Source organism: Hetaerina americana, unplaced genomic scaffold (genome assembly GCF_022747635.1).
Source record: "Hetaerina americana unplaced genomic scaffold, ioHetAmer1.1.p SCAF_2, whole genome shotgun sequence".
Classification (NCBI taxonomy): domain Eukaryota; kingdom Metazoa; phylum Arthropoda; class Insecta; order Odonata; family Calopterygidae; genus Hetaerina; species Hetaerina americana.
In genome coordinates this window covers 36087075-36104897 of record NW_027286763.1, presented here as the reverse complement: position 1 = coordinate 36104897, position 17823 = coordinate 36087075, and the positions used below count along the sequence as shown (strand labels likewise).

Below are 17823 nucleotides of genomic sequence, written 5' to 3'. Positions count from 1 at the left end.
ATTTTGGCGCGGTATGATAACATTGTTTTGAAACTGTATAGAACTTTAGATTGGATCAATCGGAGTAATATATTGGCCCTGCCCCTTATGTCTGAAAATAGAAGTTCTATCAGGTGATCAGGCCTCACACATATATCTACCTCTCGCTTTGAAGTAAACTAATGTTACGTGGATTAATCATGCTGTTGTTGCTTATTTACGGCAGTGTGTTATTGTGAGCTCTGCCCGAAAATTATAGTGAACTATTGGCTTGTTTTAAAGAACGGATGATGAAAAATGTGATAAAGAAATATCGTATAGTAACATGAATTGATGAGTTCTTTTTGGCTTTATCTTTAAGTTAAGGCTTTGGAACTTCGTTACCGAAAATGACCGATTTTAGGATTGAATGGCTAAAGGAGAGAGTAAGAACTTATTTTGGTTTGGAAAGTGACGCATTATTCCAAGATTTACTGGGATCTCAAAAGGGGGAATTCCTTAAAAATCTAAATGGCTTCTTAGATAACACATATGATGCTCCAATGACGCCGGTGAAGGGATGCCTTGTCATATTCAGGAACATGCTAGAAAGAATGGTCGAAAAAGAAATTCTCGTTCCTGAGGAAGGTATGTTCTCCGTTCATGTAGCTTTGGGTGGAAATGACACCCATTGATTTTCAGTTTGAGGACAAACCTTATTCATGATATTGATTATCAATGAAGTAATAAAACTATTTTTGTTAATGTATATAGTTATTTTATTGCCTAACTTGAGTTTGCATGGCCAGTTTTTATTGAAAAACATGTTTGTCTTTTCTCCTATTCTCACCCTGGAAACATACTGTATAGTGTTCCCAAAAAAGTATCTATAATATTCAAAATCCTATGAAAATATGTTGTGTAATGTTGCCTTCATTTCCTACTGGACCATTTTATAAACTAAAAGCTGTGGATGTCTATTTTTTTATATTAGCAACTGGAATGAATCAGCCAAACCTAGTAGATGAAACAACAGACTCTGAGTCTCCATCTCCTGGCAGAAAAAAGAAAAGGAAGGGAAATAAAAAGGGTGGCTCTAAGAAGGGCTCTCCTAGAAGTCCCAGAAAAAAGAAGAAAAAAGGAAGTCCACGCACTGGTAGTCCATCAGGGAGCAGTCCTCGCAAAAAGAAACAAGAAGGATCTGATAAAGAAAGTTCCCCTGGTAGTAGTCCTGAAAAGAGGAAAGTAGCTTCTGAAAATGGTAGCTCTCTTGGTAGTAGTCCTGAGAAAAAAAGGAAGGATGATTCAGATGCTGACAGCTCACCTGCAAGCAGCTCCAAGAAAAAGGGAAAGAAAAGGGGGAAGGGAAGTCCTAAAAAGGGAGCACAAAAAAGAAAGGGGGCTACAGGAAGGAGGAGTCCAAGAACAGGTGAAATTATCATAAAAATGTTATGATTTCAATTGCACTTTTCCATCGTAATGAATACAAATGCTTAAGTGGTCACCACGTATTTTGTTGTATAGGTATTTGCCACCTTAAAGAGGAATACACTAATTAAATTATTTTTATCACAAACTCGCAATGACCACTTTATTTTAGAAATGAATTAGCTGTTGTTGACATTGTTTTCCAGGAATTCATGCTTATTAAAAAGTGCTGAAAGCGTTCAGTGTTATTATTTTTCAATGTTTATATTGATGAATAAATTAAAATAACTCTTGAATTTAAGAAGCTTTGATATGATGTGTTTCAGCTTGTTGGCAACATCAAATGCAAGACAGAAGCACACCAAATTCATATTTCAGTAATTTCTCTCATCTTGTAAGAGAAAAGTATCTCACTTGTTTCATTGGAGTGCCTACCACTACTAATTTCATTGGTGCTGCTACGTATTTTCCCTGAAAAGTATTGTAGCCTAGTGAATTAAACGTTTTGTGTTTTCATGGTGTATCTTAAGGCATCAAATGGAGCCTATCATCAAAAATATTCCAGTCATTATTCAGTTACTCTTTGCATAATACTTCTAGAAGAGAACTTTATTGAAAACTTAGAATGGTACATGCAGAACATTTATTTTAGGAAGAATTATTTAAATCTCTTACTCTCTCATGGGAGCAGATGAAGTAAATCATTTATATCTGGTGTGATACAGTGGTACAGTTTTGTATCAATGAAAAGCACACTTTGTACTGTCTGCTTAAGTTTATTTAATGAAGCAATTATTGAATGTAAACTAAAAAAACTAATTCAATAAAGCAGTGCACTATTTCATCTGTGTCCAAACATTTCCTCAGGCAAACTTGACAAATTCATGAAGACAAAGCAGCATCAGCCATCAAAAGCCATTTCAAGGAAGCATTTGAAGATAGATAATGTGCTAATTTGAAATGCTTGACTAAAAATAATGAATTAAAATTTTGAATATTTTTCATTTTGAGACATAGCAAGAGATGCTCATACATCCATTCCTTACTCCATACTCACCTTTCTCTTTAAGTTAATTGTTAAACATAAGATTTTCTAGATTATAATAGTTGCTCAGATACATGAGATTTGCAAGCTACCACAGTCATCTTATCTGTGTTTGACATGTGCTGTATCACCTTTGAGACATTCTCTATGCAGGTTAAGTTTAAGGGCTGTATTTCATTTGTACATCTATTGCTCCATTCATCTAAGGCCTATTTTAATAAATTCCCTGTAGTGAATTTACTTGGGAAATGGTTAATATCCGAATGCTTATGATCCATTCAATGAAGATAATTTCTAAAGCCAGTGTGAAAAAACCCATCTAAAAAAATATAATTTGTAATCCATAAATAAATATTTTTAAATGGATTATTCTAGTTTAATTGTAAAATTTTCTGTAAATTGCTAATTTCTAAAATTCTACTTTATCTTGACGATATCTATTGCAGTATATTCTGCCCTAAGAGTGAAGAATATGGTAAACAATTTTATCCCCCCCTCCCACAAAAATTGTATGGGTAAATGCATTTCTATTTCATTTGGTGGTTATTCATAAAATCATGGAATTTACCGTATATTATACCATGTGCCATACATTGATTGTGTTCAGGTTAATATTTGGTATTTATGGTTAGTGAATTTGAAAAGAATAAGTTATTGGGAATTGAATGTAGCAAGAAAAATGTATCCCCTTAAACAGTCAATATTTTTGAGTTATACCCATTTTAAATCTGGTAGTTTTAACATCACATTTGAAAATACCATATATATTATATATGGTATTATAATATTTAATAAATTAATATTTCCATAAATTTATGCATCTGTATATGCATTTCCATACAATTTAGACCCTCAATAAACATTTTGGTGGTGACTGACTGTATGTTATGGGGGAAAATAAAGTGTTTGAGCCCTCCAGAACCTAATCATATTGTAACAATTATTTAACTATTGAAATTAATGAGTTTTGAATGAAATTCTCATTATGCAATCAATTCCTTATTTACCCAGTTTTCATTTATACACCATTGTCATAACCAAAATGTTAAGTAGATATATTTCTTGTTTATATAAGTTGTCATCCATCTTCATTTCTTTTGATCAGAAGATTTTTATAGGTACTCCATTTGAGTTTAAACCTTCATACTCTTCAACAGCTAATTATATTACTGCAACTGGTTTTCCCTTAAATAGTAATTTTCTGTCCATGCAATGAAATGTTAATGTAAATTATTGTGGCGAGTAAGGTTTATGATTGAATTAAATAAAACATATGAAGTAGTTAAAGCATATTCTCTAATCAGAAAAATTGTGTTTGAAACTAAAAACCTTATTGTGTTTTTACTAATATGTCAACCAGCTTTAGCACAAAAAGGGGGTAAGTAAAGGTCTTTCAAGTTAAGTGCCTTCTATTTGATAAAACACTTTTTAATTACTACGACACCTTCATTTATTTTTCTAAAAAATAGATATATGAATATATTATTTTTTCAGATTAGTTCTTGCTACATTTATAATTCTATGGTATATTAATGTTTTTCATGTATTTTTTTAGCAATTGAAAACATCCCAGAAACAGAGACAGAAAGTAGTCCTGAACCCCCAAAACAAGTATTAGTGAAGGTAGGGCTCTGATGAGCAATTTATTTTAAGTTAATAGGCATATTTAAATATATTTAAAACCTTTAAAATCTTAATAGTAGCTGCAATTCAAGTGAAAAATGAGGTATTAACTACCTGGGCAATACTTCTATTTGATTTAAAATGATGCAATTCAAATAGTGCTGGGTTTGGTTGGGTGAAATTTTAAGTCTAGTATAGAGTGTACCCGAGAATCTTTTTTAGTTACTAGGCTGGACAAAATTGGCACTAGCTATTGTCCTAGGCTTGTCATAGTATTTTAATCATTGTGAAAGAAAAACATTGAATAATATGGTGTTTTTAATTTGTTTACTTTTTATGATGTAAAGACTCAGCATAATATAATATTTTCATTTAGTCTATTACATCCTATTAAAATAATAATTTAAAATGTAGGAACTAATTGTCTCAAGAAATAAGTAACACTACATATATAGTGTAAATATTTATACTTAGCTTTTGAGGTTACCAGTATGGTTAAAGTGCATGATAAATGATTATAAACAATTTTATCCCAGTGATTCTTAAGCAGATAACTTAAATTCAAGGGAGCTGTGGATTATTTTTAAAAATTTATTCCCTTACACATCATTGTAGCCAAGAAGTTTGGATCCTAATATTGACAGTAATTTAAAAACTCTTGCTTACATACAATATGTTCCCCAGCACTATGCTTGTCAGGCTTTTCCCATTCTTCAATATCAACTTAAACTGTGTTAATGTTGTATTGCATAAAAAATAAGAGCTTTTATTTTTGTACCTATAAATGCAGCTTCTTTGATTTTATTGCATGGTATGTAGTGTGAATGGAAACTTTTTCTTATAAAATTATTGATGCCCCAAAGTATCTAACCTAGTTTGAAAATATAATGAAGGAAATCAATTCACTGTAGTATAGCTCCTGTTAATATGAGTTCTGTTACATCCTGATAGTTTAATGTAATTTCCAATCACTTGTAATTGAAAATTTTGTTGCTGTTAGTATAGTCCAATTATATGCTTTCTATTTCAGAAAATGGAGATGGAGTTAGTTCAGGTTCCAGTGTTGCAAGGCTACATAGGAGGGTTAAGAGAACAAGATGAAGTTTTCCAAGGAAATATTCCCCGACTATCTTTGTATTTTCTTCGGAATTCATATGTGCCAATTCCAAAATTTGAATCCCTTGAAGAGGCTGCCTGTAAAATGTCTCAGTATCTCTCAGTTGGAAATTATTCTGCACGCCATTCATTGATAGAAAATTTTAATTTAATATCCCAGAAGGTGAATATTTTATTTATCATGCTGGTTTAGATGGTCTTAGCTCATCTGTAAAATATTTTTTATTGCTAAATTTGAAGATGCCTAACTGTACAGTATTTAAATTAATTTCAAGTATTTAATTAAAATTTCAAGTGTATTTTTATGCATGCATTATTGCCACAAAATGTAACATAAACATTAAATAGACTAATTTAAAGAGTATGTACTCTATACTATACTTATAATACTTAGAAGTATTTCTAATCTTCTTACCATTGTGCCCATATCCCTTAACTTAAGTACATATTGACATATTAGCTGTGTCATATTTTATGAAGATGATAATGGTGTATGATATAAATAAATATTCCTTATAGGTAATCCCTCCATTACTTGTACATCAATTTCGGTGCTTATATGATACATCTTCAGTTTGGATCGATCCTAGCGACAAGGGTAGAAAGGTGGAGGATGTATTGATTGCATCTATGAAAGGAGAATTACATGAGGATGCCGCAACATATGTTGGCCGTTCATTGGAAATGGAATACAATATGAAAGATATGTTCTGTTTTACAGTAGCTAATCAGAGGGCACGAAGGAGACTTGGTACCAGGATTGCTTTTCCAACAAATGTGGGTATTTGTTTATTGAGTCATAAAACCCTCATTTTGATCATTTTGTTCAAATCTTTCTCCCACGAACCATCCTGTGTCATTAGTACTTGTACTATTGCCATTTGCCATTGAGTGGATTGTAGATTTATTGATTACTCTGTATTTGTTTTGAAGATACCTATCCTTTAAGTTAAATAGACATAAAGTTAAGGTATAATTTAATTAAAATTTCCAAATTGATAATTGTTAATTCATTCCCCATGCTGTATCTAATTTAGTATATGTGTAGTTACTTTAGGAGCCACCTGATTGCTTTGGTTAGCATGAGGATAAAACTGACCTCAGCATTAACAAACTCTTGACAAAATTCAGCTAGATGAGAAGGAAAAATCCTATCTTATGAATTGGGTTATGGATATTACTGAACTTGACATTCTCTCTACCCATAGAAATGGAATGGAGGCAGGTATAGCGCTTAAAGATCCATAATCACTGGAATTAAAATCTGAGAAGTTGTATAAAAATCAGTCCACTAACCAACCATGCACCATTAGATCCTGTATTCTCTTACCCATACCATCACACAATAATACAATTAAGACATTGAAAAGATTTTTTTTTAAGAGCTTTGATTTTTTCAACATTATTTGTTCATCATATTTCCTCTCTGTGAGGGAATCCAAGAAAAAATTCCAGCCATACTTTTGGGGTCTCGTTTCTCTACTCTTGAAGGAGGATGATCTGCTCTGACCCATGCAAACTCGGTTTAATTTTACCCATAAGATAGAGGGACATTTTCTCTTATTATTGTTAGTTGTTTACTGTTGTGATCAATGAACCTCTCTTAAAGAATTCCTTACCTATAAAATCTTTGCATTCAGTTAATATGTTCGTATAAAGGTAATCTTCTACCATAATGTTAATAGTAAGTTTCGAATACTTATGTATATATTTCCTTAGATGAGCAGCAAAATGGAATCAGTTTCATGAACAAACTGATTTCAATCTGCAAATATTATCTGCACGTTAAGATATGATCTGTCGCAATAATGTATCGTAATTCATTAATGTTGATCTTCAAAAGAGGATGTTGTTGTACTCTGGGTGAGATACACTAAATATTGAGAGTTTGTGCATCATGGTAAATTAACCTGTAGCTTGTTGAAGTTTTCTTGGGTCTTCCACCGGGTCAAGGGTTCCATGTTGGCTGACGTTTTGATACTCGACTTGTGCATCATCCTAAGCTTTGACATCTGCCCCGAGGACAATACATGAGTAAAGCATCAAAACATTGGCCAACATAGAACCCCTGACCCAGTGGAAGATCCAAGAAAACTTCATCTAGCAGATACGCCAGGAAAATACCAGATCTTATTTAAACTTTAGCTGTGGCGTTTTTAAGTCAGGCCAGTATTTAATATTTTCTTATGCACCAGAATAGTAAAAACTGAAAATTATTTTATTTGGCTGCATTCATTGCAAACTCAGGGCATTACTCAGCATTGAAACCAGAGCCCAGCTCTAATACTGATATTCTTATAAGATTTTTGTGAACAGAATCACCAGCATTGATGCACATGTTATATATGTAATTAAAAGACTTGAGATACCTTAAATAAAAATCTTTTGTGAATGCGATCTTTGCATGATTCAAATTCCACTATTCATGATTTTTTTGAAGTTTACTCTAGTTAATTAATACATGTTATTTTGCAGAATATTCTTTTTGAGGAGAATCCTATAATGGCTGAAACGACAGAAAATGCTATGGGCGATAATGAGGAAAGCCAGTTGGATGATGATGATAATAATGGTGGCAATACATTGAGCCAGAGGAAAAGTGAAATTGAGAATGGGATGGATAAAGAATCAATTATTTCTGATGAGCAGTCAGATATCCTTGCATCTGGTGACAGCTCTGAAATTGGCTCTCCTCGGAAAAGACAAGGAGCTTTCAAAGTAGATTTGCCTAACTCTGTGAGAAGAGTGTTTTCAATAAAAGATGATCTCCTCCTCTCAGTTCAACGGCTAATACATGAGATTAATGTGTAAGTGAATAGGGGAATAGGGAATGGTATGGAGGTTTGGGGGTATTAGGAAGCATTATTTACTAAAGTATTTAGATGCAGAGGCATCTTGAAAGAAGTATCAGATGTGTCACTTTTCCATAGTGTTTTAGTTACACAAATGTGATTGGTTTCACCTTAATATATAAAAAGTTTTGAAAGAAGAGGGGGGGAGTATTTTTGGGGATTGGAAGAAAAGGTAAGGAAGGCATACAAATAAACCTAGGGAAGGTAGTGAGTTAAGGTTAACAAATGAAGAATGCACTTTGCTGCCCTGGAAGAGGGTTATCTTTGGAAGGGAATAATAGTGAGGATTAACTTTCCTTCCTCTAAAATAGTATGAGGAGGGGGCAATGGGGATTGCTTAGGAAACTGGAAGATCTTAGGATGGAGTTTGGCGCCCGTATACTTGACCCCCCCCTTGGTCAAGGTCCAGAGTCCCCTGGCATTTGGCAGCTTTTGCATTGGGAGGGGGATGGGAGGGGTATGAGAAGATAGCTTAAGAAGTGCATTATTTTGGGGAAAGGAGGTTGTTGAATAGAAGGGATGGGATGTAGGGAACAATTATCCATTATGAGAGTGACTGGAAAGTAAAAGGTTGCCCCTAAGGGATTAGGGGAAGAAATTAGCCAGTTCGTATGAAAGTGACTAAATCCTCCCTCTCAGACTCCCAACCACCAGGTGGTACTTGACCAAGGGAGGGTACAAATATCTGGACCCCGAAGAGAGTACTAAGATCTTCCAGTTTCCTAGTCAGTCCCCCTTGTTGCCTCATCCTTATTAGGGAGTGATAAGTGATTTCTAACTATTACTCTTGCCCAAATGTTGCCCTCTTCTAGGGCATAGTACAATACATTCTCCATTTGTTAACCTTAACTAACCACCACCACCTTCCCTAGGTCTGGTGGGTTACCGTCCTTCCCTCTTATTCCATTCTGCTTCCCCAAAATACCTCTCATTTTCCCTTGGATGTTTTTATGTATTGAGGTAACTCCAGTAAGTTGCCAGAAGATCCCTTATTAAGGTGAAACCGGTTGCATATACTCAAAACTGTGGAAGAGCACCATGTCCTGAGATCACATGTTCCTTCCACAAATTTGCACCCAAAGCTACAAAATTAATTGTGTCTCAAATGTATGTGCATCTACTTCTCAAACTTATCCCTGGCAGATTTAAACCACAATTTAAGTACCATTATCTCAACAATATTCCCGACCAGTAAGTTCATACTTTTAGTTTCTAGCAATGGTAATGGTCTGATTCATGTTTGTGATCAATGATTTTTCTGAATTTGATATTGTATGTGCATGTTACAGCCGATGTTCATGGGTTTGTACCAAACACTTATGTAACTATGAGCATCTATTCTTTTATGTATCTTAACTGAGCCTGTGTCTTTGCTCCTCATTGACGTGCCTTATATCATGTACATACTTCACCCACCTGGTATTTTTGTATTGTGATCTCTGGGCAAATAAAAGGTAATAATAATAATAATAATAATTACCTGCCACTATCTTTTTCATATACCCTTGTTCTTTGTGTGGAAATTAATGACTATGATATAAAAAAAATCATGAAATCAAAAATTTAACATTCAGGTAGGAATTTCAATTATTCTGTAGCTCAATTATTAAGAGAATTACCATGATTAAATGAACAATATAAGATTCCTTTTGTATTAACATTTTGTGTTCTTTTCAGGGTTAAGAGTAGATTAAATCCTGATACTATCCTACTCTTTCCACCTTTGCCAGAACTGCTTGCTGAGGAAGATGTCAGTCTTTCAGAATTGTGCAGTAATACACATTTAGTTAATGAAGTGGAAGAAGGTGTAACATTATGGGGACGGTTCATATCTCGCATTCTAAACATACATGCAAACAAGGTACATTAAAATTTTACTGCTGATTAAATTCTTATTCTCATACAGAGGAATTCCTAATTCAGGATCCCTTTTTAAAGATTTCCCATTAACTTATTGTATTTTGGGCCATTTCAATTACAACTAAAAGAGTATTCTATTAGGATTACTGACACAGACAGCATTAGAGTAAGAAGAGATAGGGTCCTTCAACCACTGTTTCATGCAGTGAGCATGCTACTATTTTTTCTTTAGATATGGTTTAATCCATTTTAGAAAAAAAAATCCCAGATCCTCAGATTAGTGAGTTTATGTGTTAATAATGGGTGTTTAACAGAATAAAATGCTTTTCAGAAGTCAAAGAATATTCTCAAAGATTCAGTTCTACTATCCAATGGCAGTATCAGTTGATCTGTCTTGATAAAAACCATTTGAGTAAGGGGGCAAGAGATGTTTGGACTCAGTAAAAGGAGATAATGCTTCTAGAATACCTGCTCAAATATTTTATAGAATTGATATAGAATAAATATGGAATAATATAAACCAAAGTCATGTTTGCTGCCTTTATTTTAATGCAGGGGAATGATATTGACTGTTTTAAGAGCTGATTGAAATGTACTAAATCTCAGAGATACTTTCATGAGAAACTAGAAAGGATATTGTGTTAGCAAAAAAGATAGGGCGATGATGCAACTGGGAATCCCATTGATGCCTGCACTAAATTTGAACCCTAGATTTTTTAATAGACACTGATATTCAATTTGATCTGGAATTACTGTTTCCATTGCTAAGCTTGGCAGTTAGATTCATAATAGCAAGGCTTGATTCAATGTATATTAGTGCTGTGCCTGTTTTACATGTAATAATTCAAAATCATAGTTTAAGGAGAATTGCATGATCTACTAGAGAAATAGCCTATGGGCTTGGATAAAAAATAAGCAACATTGTTCCCATTGAATTTTTCGTACCACTGATTGCCATTAACTTCTTATGACTTCATTGGAGCCCCAAAGCATGAGCAAGGCACAATTAAAACTTGATATAAACTAATTCACATAAAATATTTTGCCAATTTTCTCTAAAAATGAAGTTGGTCGTAAAACATCAGTGTCTTAAAAAACAATAATAAAGAGTGCTTAATAGAATTTGCTCGTTTATCAAATTCATTTGAAGTATTAAGATAATTAATTGGCCAGGTTTTTTATTTGCATGTTAATAAAGGAGAGCTTAAATTCTGAATAATGGCAACAGTTTTCTCATGTAATTTTCAGTTGATACAATGCACAGTCACCACTTTTCTCCTCTATATATAATTGAATTTTACCATCCACCATCACAAATGCATTCACTCACATAATAAGACGTTATTGCTAAATATTGAAGAATATTACGGCTTATGTTCTTTGGTGTTGCGACACCATATTGTTAACCGTACTGGAATTCCATATGATTTTATTGAAGCTTTCATAAACATTTTGTGGAAATTTATAACCTAACTAAGAGCAAATAGATGGACCTTAGTCTTCTTCTTTTACAATTTGGATGGTGGTGTGTAAAGTGATACAAATTCCTAATAGAAACCTCCACATTTAATTTGTTTAGAAACTTCATGGTTTTTTAATGCTCGAAGTTTTGTTTTATTTTCAGTTCAAGAGGGTATGTTGTTAGTCCATATTTAATATATTCAATCTCTTGCAGCTAATCGAAGGTGAAGGCCCTCTTGACGTGTATGAATATTGGAAAAATAAGGAGTCGGAACTATCACAGTTGGTGTACCAGCTCAATGGAGAAAATATCAGAAGAGCATTGGAAGTATTGGCCATGGCTAACATAGATGCTCATCGAAAATTTGAGGCATTAGCTTTGAAACTATGTCTAGCTCATAAAGAAGCAAGCGAGAATGTGAAATCTCTTGCAACAGTTTTAAGAAACTTCAAGGTTAGTTATTTAACCCTCTCCAGATAAAGTATGTCTGATTTATATAAAAATAGTGTGTCAATAATTTATGGAATTTACAAAAGCATGTGACTTCAGTAAATACTTGATGGTATTGAAATACATGTAGCTATAGTAAATAAAAATGTTGGGGTGTTTCATTATTAAAATGACTTTGGTTAGTACTCCTAAATGTTAGGTAAACTATTAATCTATATTTGATGTTTAAAAATGTGCCTTGGCTAAATATTTGAAATAGCTCTTAAAACTATTATTAATCTTATTATTAAAGTTATACCGTTTTACTTTTATTTACATTTAAGTCTAGAAGGTTATCTGTACACCACCTGTATATGCAAAGATTTTTACTGAATTTTGTTGTTTAACCTGCGCAGATCAAAAACAAGTTTTGAGTCAGAAATACCATTATTGTCATAATTAGGGGGCTGGTGTAGTTTTTCAAGGGAGTTCATTTGTTTCCAATGGTTGTTAACGTGCTGCCAAAAACTATGCAAGAAGTCAATTGAAATAGCATATAACAATCATTGTAAAACCACACAATTGCTCTGTAGAGCTTTGCCCTGTAATAATTACTATACCGTTTTGCTCAGAGCATATTGAAATTAGGTTCAGCACTAATTCACACGTTTCACTATCAAGATTACAAAATTGTTCATCTATCAGCTAAGCACTTGCATTAGAAATCAAGAGGCAAGCAAGCCCAACTCTTCTTTTCCAACCTGCAGAAAGTTTGCCATATCTAATATTAAGTACAGATTGCAACTGCAAGGAACAAACAGCTGCCCTAATTAATTCCCTAGTGTTTCGTATTCCTGCCCAAATTCTATGTTTTGAGCAACAGTTAAGGTATCTTTGCAGGCATACTTATGGCCTATATAGACCATAGAAGATATATAGAATTTGGGATCATCATAAATGTCTTTTCCACAGTACCTTATATTGCCTGATACCGGTGGTAAAAGGCCAGATAAACTTCCAATTAAGCTGGTTAACTTTACCACTATCATTTGGACCAGTGATTAGAATCTTTAATTTTGGCTCGGCTTTAAAACTGAAAAGCTTAGATAATAATTTGTTATTACCAGTGTAGGATAAATTTTCACTCTCAAGCATGAATGATCTGCCCTTCCCCTTATGTATACTTTGAGTTGAAGCCTGAGCTTTTACAAGCAGCTCCCAAAATCCTTTCTACCTTCTCTATGAAAAATTGTTCAAAACGCTGCATCCAACCATTATTTATCATAGCTATCTTTGTCTATTACCTATGTGTTTTGCTATGTCATCTATTTCTGGATCTTCTTTATAAACTTGCTCATCTTTATAAACTTGCACTGGCCCATCGCGTAGCGTTTCTTGTTGTTTCATTAACTGTTTTTGCTTATTTTTTATATAATTCATTGAATTTTATGGTCTCTTCCCACTCTTTTTTAAAAACTTTTCTAGGAAATATGTTTGTTCTAATGAAATTTTTGTATATTTTTATCAAAGAGAGAAATACTGCTGCTACAGCAAGTAAGTTACGCTATATAATATGATATGTGTAAGTGGCATTTCCTGTATCTAATTCATTAAAAACACCCATACTATTATACCACAAGTATAGAAATTGCACAATTTTTTTGGAGGTAAAGACAGTATAGTAACTTTGCATAAACTTTGATTTTTCCACAAGGCTGGGATATGTTTGTGTTGATATTATTACATTCGTGTCATCAGCATACAACACTGGTATTATTCCTTCATAATTCTTTAAGCAGTTGGGTAGGTCACCAATATATATAAGAAAAAGGAGTGGCCCAAGGGTTGAGCCTTGTGGAATGCCTTTGTAAACTCAGTATACTTTGGATGAATATTTTAGCCCATCTACTGACAACACTACTTTCTAAGTGCGATTGAGAATATAGGACTTCATCCAATTTAGAGGAATTCTCTAATTACTCTAATTGGATCTGTGAGGGGAGTCAACTAAGAGATTACAGTTGAGGTCACCTATCAACACGATTATCCGTCGTTTGCAAATAAGGAACAAAAGAGTTGGTCCAGTTTTTTAATAAATGCATGAAAATCCCCAGTTGGTGATTGATAGATGGAGTTGAGCATGAGAAACCCCACTGGAGTTTCATGGAAACACACTGCACATTCAAAAGTTTTTTCTTCCTTCACAGGCACGTCAATTAAGTAAATATTACCCTTTGTTCTACCAAGCATGAATATGGCCACACCTCCATTTATATATATATTACGGCAGAATGAGAACTCTAGAGAGTAATTTGAGAGTGAGAAAACCATTAGTTCTTCATATTTTACTTAATGCTCAGTAATACGCAAAGTGTCTGGTTGACACTCATTTACAGCCACTTCCAGCAGGTTTACTTATTTCCTGGGGCACTGAATACTAACTTGCACATTTATAAATAATTATGTTATAAAATACTATAATATGCATAAGTATACTAATAATTATATAAGTTTGATTCGTATTTAAAAATGTTCATGGGATTATTAAATAATGCTCATAATTTGTAAAATATCATGCAATGCATTTTATGGTAATCTTATTATACGAAATTGACTCTTGGTTTGATATGCATCTGTCTTCTAGAAAAAATATAAACTACATTGTCAAATTCTGCAAAGGTTTTTTTCCCTAGATATAGTGTTGAACCTAAGAGTTCAGTAGCGGCCAGTAAAATAATTCAGCCCACCAATGACCCACCAAAAATTTGAAATGGAAGCAAGAGAATAAAATTATTTGAATTAAATTTTTCGCTCCAGTGGTTTAATATTTTACTGTGCATTGTTACAGATTATTACTCACTGTAATTCATTAGAAGAAATAGTGAAAACTATATATGAAATGATGACTTCCTTATGGATGATATGGGTGCTTAATAGTCACTTTGCAGTGGAAGGTAACATGGTTTCTTTAATGGAAAGAATTGTTAATACAATCTGCAATCGAGTAGAAGCAATGTTGGACAGCAATAAGCTCTTCAAGTTAGTAATTTGATCATAATTTGGTGTTACTTTAGTAGGTAGCTGCCTTCATTTAGTTTAGAAGCCTAATAACTTGTTTGCTATTTGAGCAGAAATCCATTAAACGTTGTAAGCAGTCTCACAAGTGAATCCTTGAAGTTGCTGAGAATGTGGAAGCATGCTTACTTTCATATACGCCAAAAAATTGAAACTTCAGGGAAAGGAGTAAGATGGGAATTCAACAGGGCAACTCTTTTTGGAAGATCTGAGTATATGTCAAAGATTGCCAAAGATCTTTGTACAGTATGTGGGGTGAGTATTTATTATTGTTTTTGGTTTTTGATATAAATGCATATTTTTGTATAAATAAATAGTTGTGAACACTTCAAGGTCGTAAAATGAAAAAGTGCATATCATAAAACATAGGACACTCAAATTTATAAATGCCCATTTTGCATAATCTTAAAATTATAATATTTTTTGTCTGAATAGTTCTTCTCAATAACTCAATGCATTCAAAACTTCAAATTTACCTTCCTGAACCCTGGTAATTACGTTCGATCTCATCACCCCACAAGAATGAGGAGTCTATTTTTGATAAATTTCCCCCAAGTTACATTTATAACCATGATTTTATATTATCAATTGTTTATCAAAGTGTATACAAATGAATTTTTGAAATGGTAGTAGTAGTAGTATTTAGGGGAGGCAACTGACAGCTGAGGTCATTTGTGCCATAGGAGATGGACAGGAAAGGATGGAGAGAAATCCGGCATCAGCATTAGCCTACTCTTTACGAAAGGCGCCAAGGGGTCCGCGGCTTAACGTCCCATCCGACGGGTGGTGAACTCACTCAAAGTGCCCTCCACAAAGCACCTCAAGTAGGGATCAAGATACCTCTGAAAAATATTCAACACCGCCAGGATTTGAATCCGCACCCTCAGGGTGGGAAGCCAGTACGATAGCCCCCGCACCAATCCCAATCCCCTTTTGAAATGGTCATCAGACTATTCTGCCAGAGTAGTAATTTTAAATTCATGGCATAGTGAGGGTAAAGAAAGAAACTTTGCACTTCCACATAGAGCTTTAATATTTCAGGACCATGGTTTTGATGCTGCACATCATCATCAGGTAATGATGATGATGGTGATCCATGGTTGTGAAATATAAAATCTTAATGTGGAAGTGCAAAGTTTCTTTTTTTACCCTCATCATGAAGGAATTCCACAAAGTTAAACCTGAAGCTGTTATGTTCATAGCATAGATATGCTTTTGTTTGTCCAACATTATCTCCTTTTTTAATTACTCAAAATAATTCCACAGCTGTTAATTGACAGTTATGCTTTTGCTATTTTCTTGTCATATTGATTAATATTGCTTGAGATGATAATCATTGTTAACAAAACAAAGGGCATGCAGTTTTTGAGGAAGAGGAAAGCTTATTTAAATATTAAGAAGAAGAATTGCATTAGGCAAAGCTGTTACAGTTAGGAGGGTATTGATGTTATGGATGTTGAGTAAGGATATTAAGAAGAGGCTTGTTAAAACTTTGATAGGGATCATGGTTTCATACAGAACTGAAACATTAAAGTCCGACAATAAGCATAGATTAAGTTTTGAAAAGATGGGTTTCAAAAAGGTGAAATGTACAGAAAGGAAAGTAAGGAAGTACTAGGTACTCGTATGGTGAGGGAGGGAGGTGTTGCTGAGAGAAATCCAAGGGAGGCTGGGAAGGTGGATGCTGAGTGTTATGATGGGCGATGGGATGTTGAAGATTGTAAAAGAGGGGAGAATGCTATAAAAGCAAGGAAGGGGTGGGAATAAAATGGGTATGTTGGATGGAATGAAGGGAAAAAGAAAGTATGTGGAATTGGAGAAGGTTTTATTGTAGTGTTGGACATCAGGCGGTGTTGTTAGGAGAGGCAAAGAAATACATAAATTAACCGTTTTTTAATGTCCTTTCAAAATCTACCTTAAATGGAATGTATAGAAAAATGATAATACTATTGCCTTTAAAAAGTTGAAAAAATGTAGAAAATCAAGCAGAAACTAGAATATGCAGGAAGTTTCTGATGCATCAGAAATCTTCCATTTACATTTAGTGCTCCTATTAGTATCAACAATTGTTATTTTTTATATAATTTATTTTTATAATATATAACCCTGTGTTTCATTAATAAAGCATGAAAGTACGCTTATGTACAGTATTTTTCCTCCAAACCTCAACTTTAGATATTTTGCAAATGAACATGCATATTTTTATTGGCCGCCTCAAAAATTTAATATCAAGGATTCTTTTTTATTTCTAAAGCATTTCGCTCTAAAAAAATTTCTGATTTTGTGTAGAGATATGACATTTAATTTCTTTCATTATGTACCTTCCAAATATTATTTTAATAATAAAATGTTTGCATTTGTAGAGCTGTGTTTGGTCTTCAGTTGTAATGATAATTTTACATCGCCTTTTTAGATCATTGTAGTGTACCTTATTTTTAGCTTCTTGTTGTTAGTCTCTAAATAGGTAGAGTTTCTCCCAATATAGTTCGTAAATCCCAAAAAGAACTGGCAAGTAACCACTTTATGGACGAGTCACATTTTCTGAAGAGCAATCAATTTGGGGAAATAAGTCAAAATATTGTACTTCTCCACTCTTTGATGGGTTGAAATTATGGATTGTTCTATGTGATGTGCATTGTAAATAATAAATGTCTTTACCATCAAAGATTTGCATTAGGATTATTTATTGCAAATATTGTATTGCAATAATTTTATGCTAATAAATGGTGATGTATGCATTGCTGTGACTCCTGTTCTGCATTAGCAATAATATAATGCGCTGTTTTTTACCTCAAATGTGCATCTTTGAAAGTCACATTCAAACTATGTTGGAGAACTTGTGGCTTTAAAAACATAAGTGTGTATTATGCATCTCTGCACATATTTCAGCATATAGATTTATAATCACAAAATTATAAATTAATTATGTGTTCAATATTACATTGCTACATCGTACAAAGATCCTGGGAAATCAT

The 17823-nt window shown here is 33.5% G+C and overlaps 1 protein-coding gene across 1 annotated transcript in view; it reads left to right on the top strand.

Annotated features, from left to right (window-relative positions):
* Positions 1-368: 368 nt before the first annotated feature.
* Positions 369-17823, top strand: part of Dhc98D (Dynein heavy chain at 89D) — a 180058-nt gene continuing 162603 nt past the window's right edge. Inside the window, exons 1-6 of the mRNA XM_071585493.1 lie at positions 369-606; positions 953-1387; positions 3987-4054; positions 11558-11797; positions 14622-14812; positions 14905-15103. Of these exons, the coding sequence (XP_071441594.1) occupies positions 369-606; positions 953-1387; positions 3987-4054; positions 11558-11797; positions 14622-14812; positions 14905-15103 (1371 nt within the window). The remainder of the gene's footprint in view (positions 607-952; positions 1388-3986; positions 4055-11557; positions 11798-14621; positions 14813-14904; positions 15104-17823) is intronic.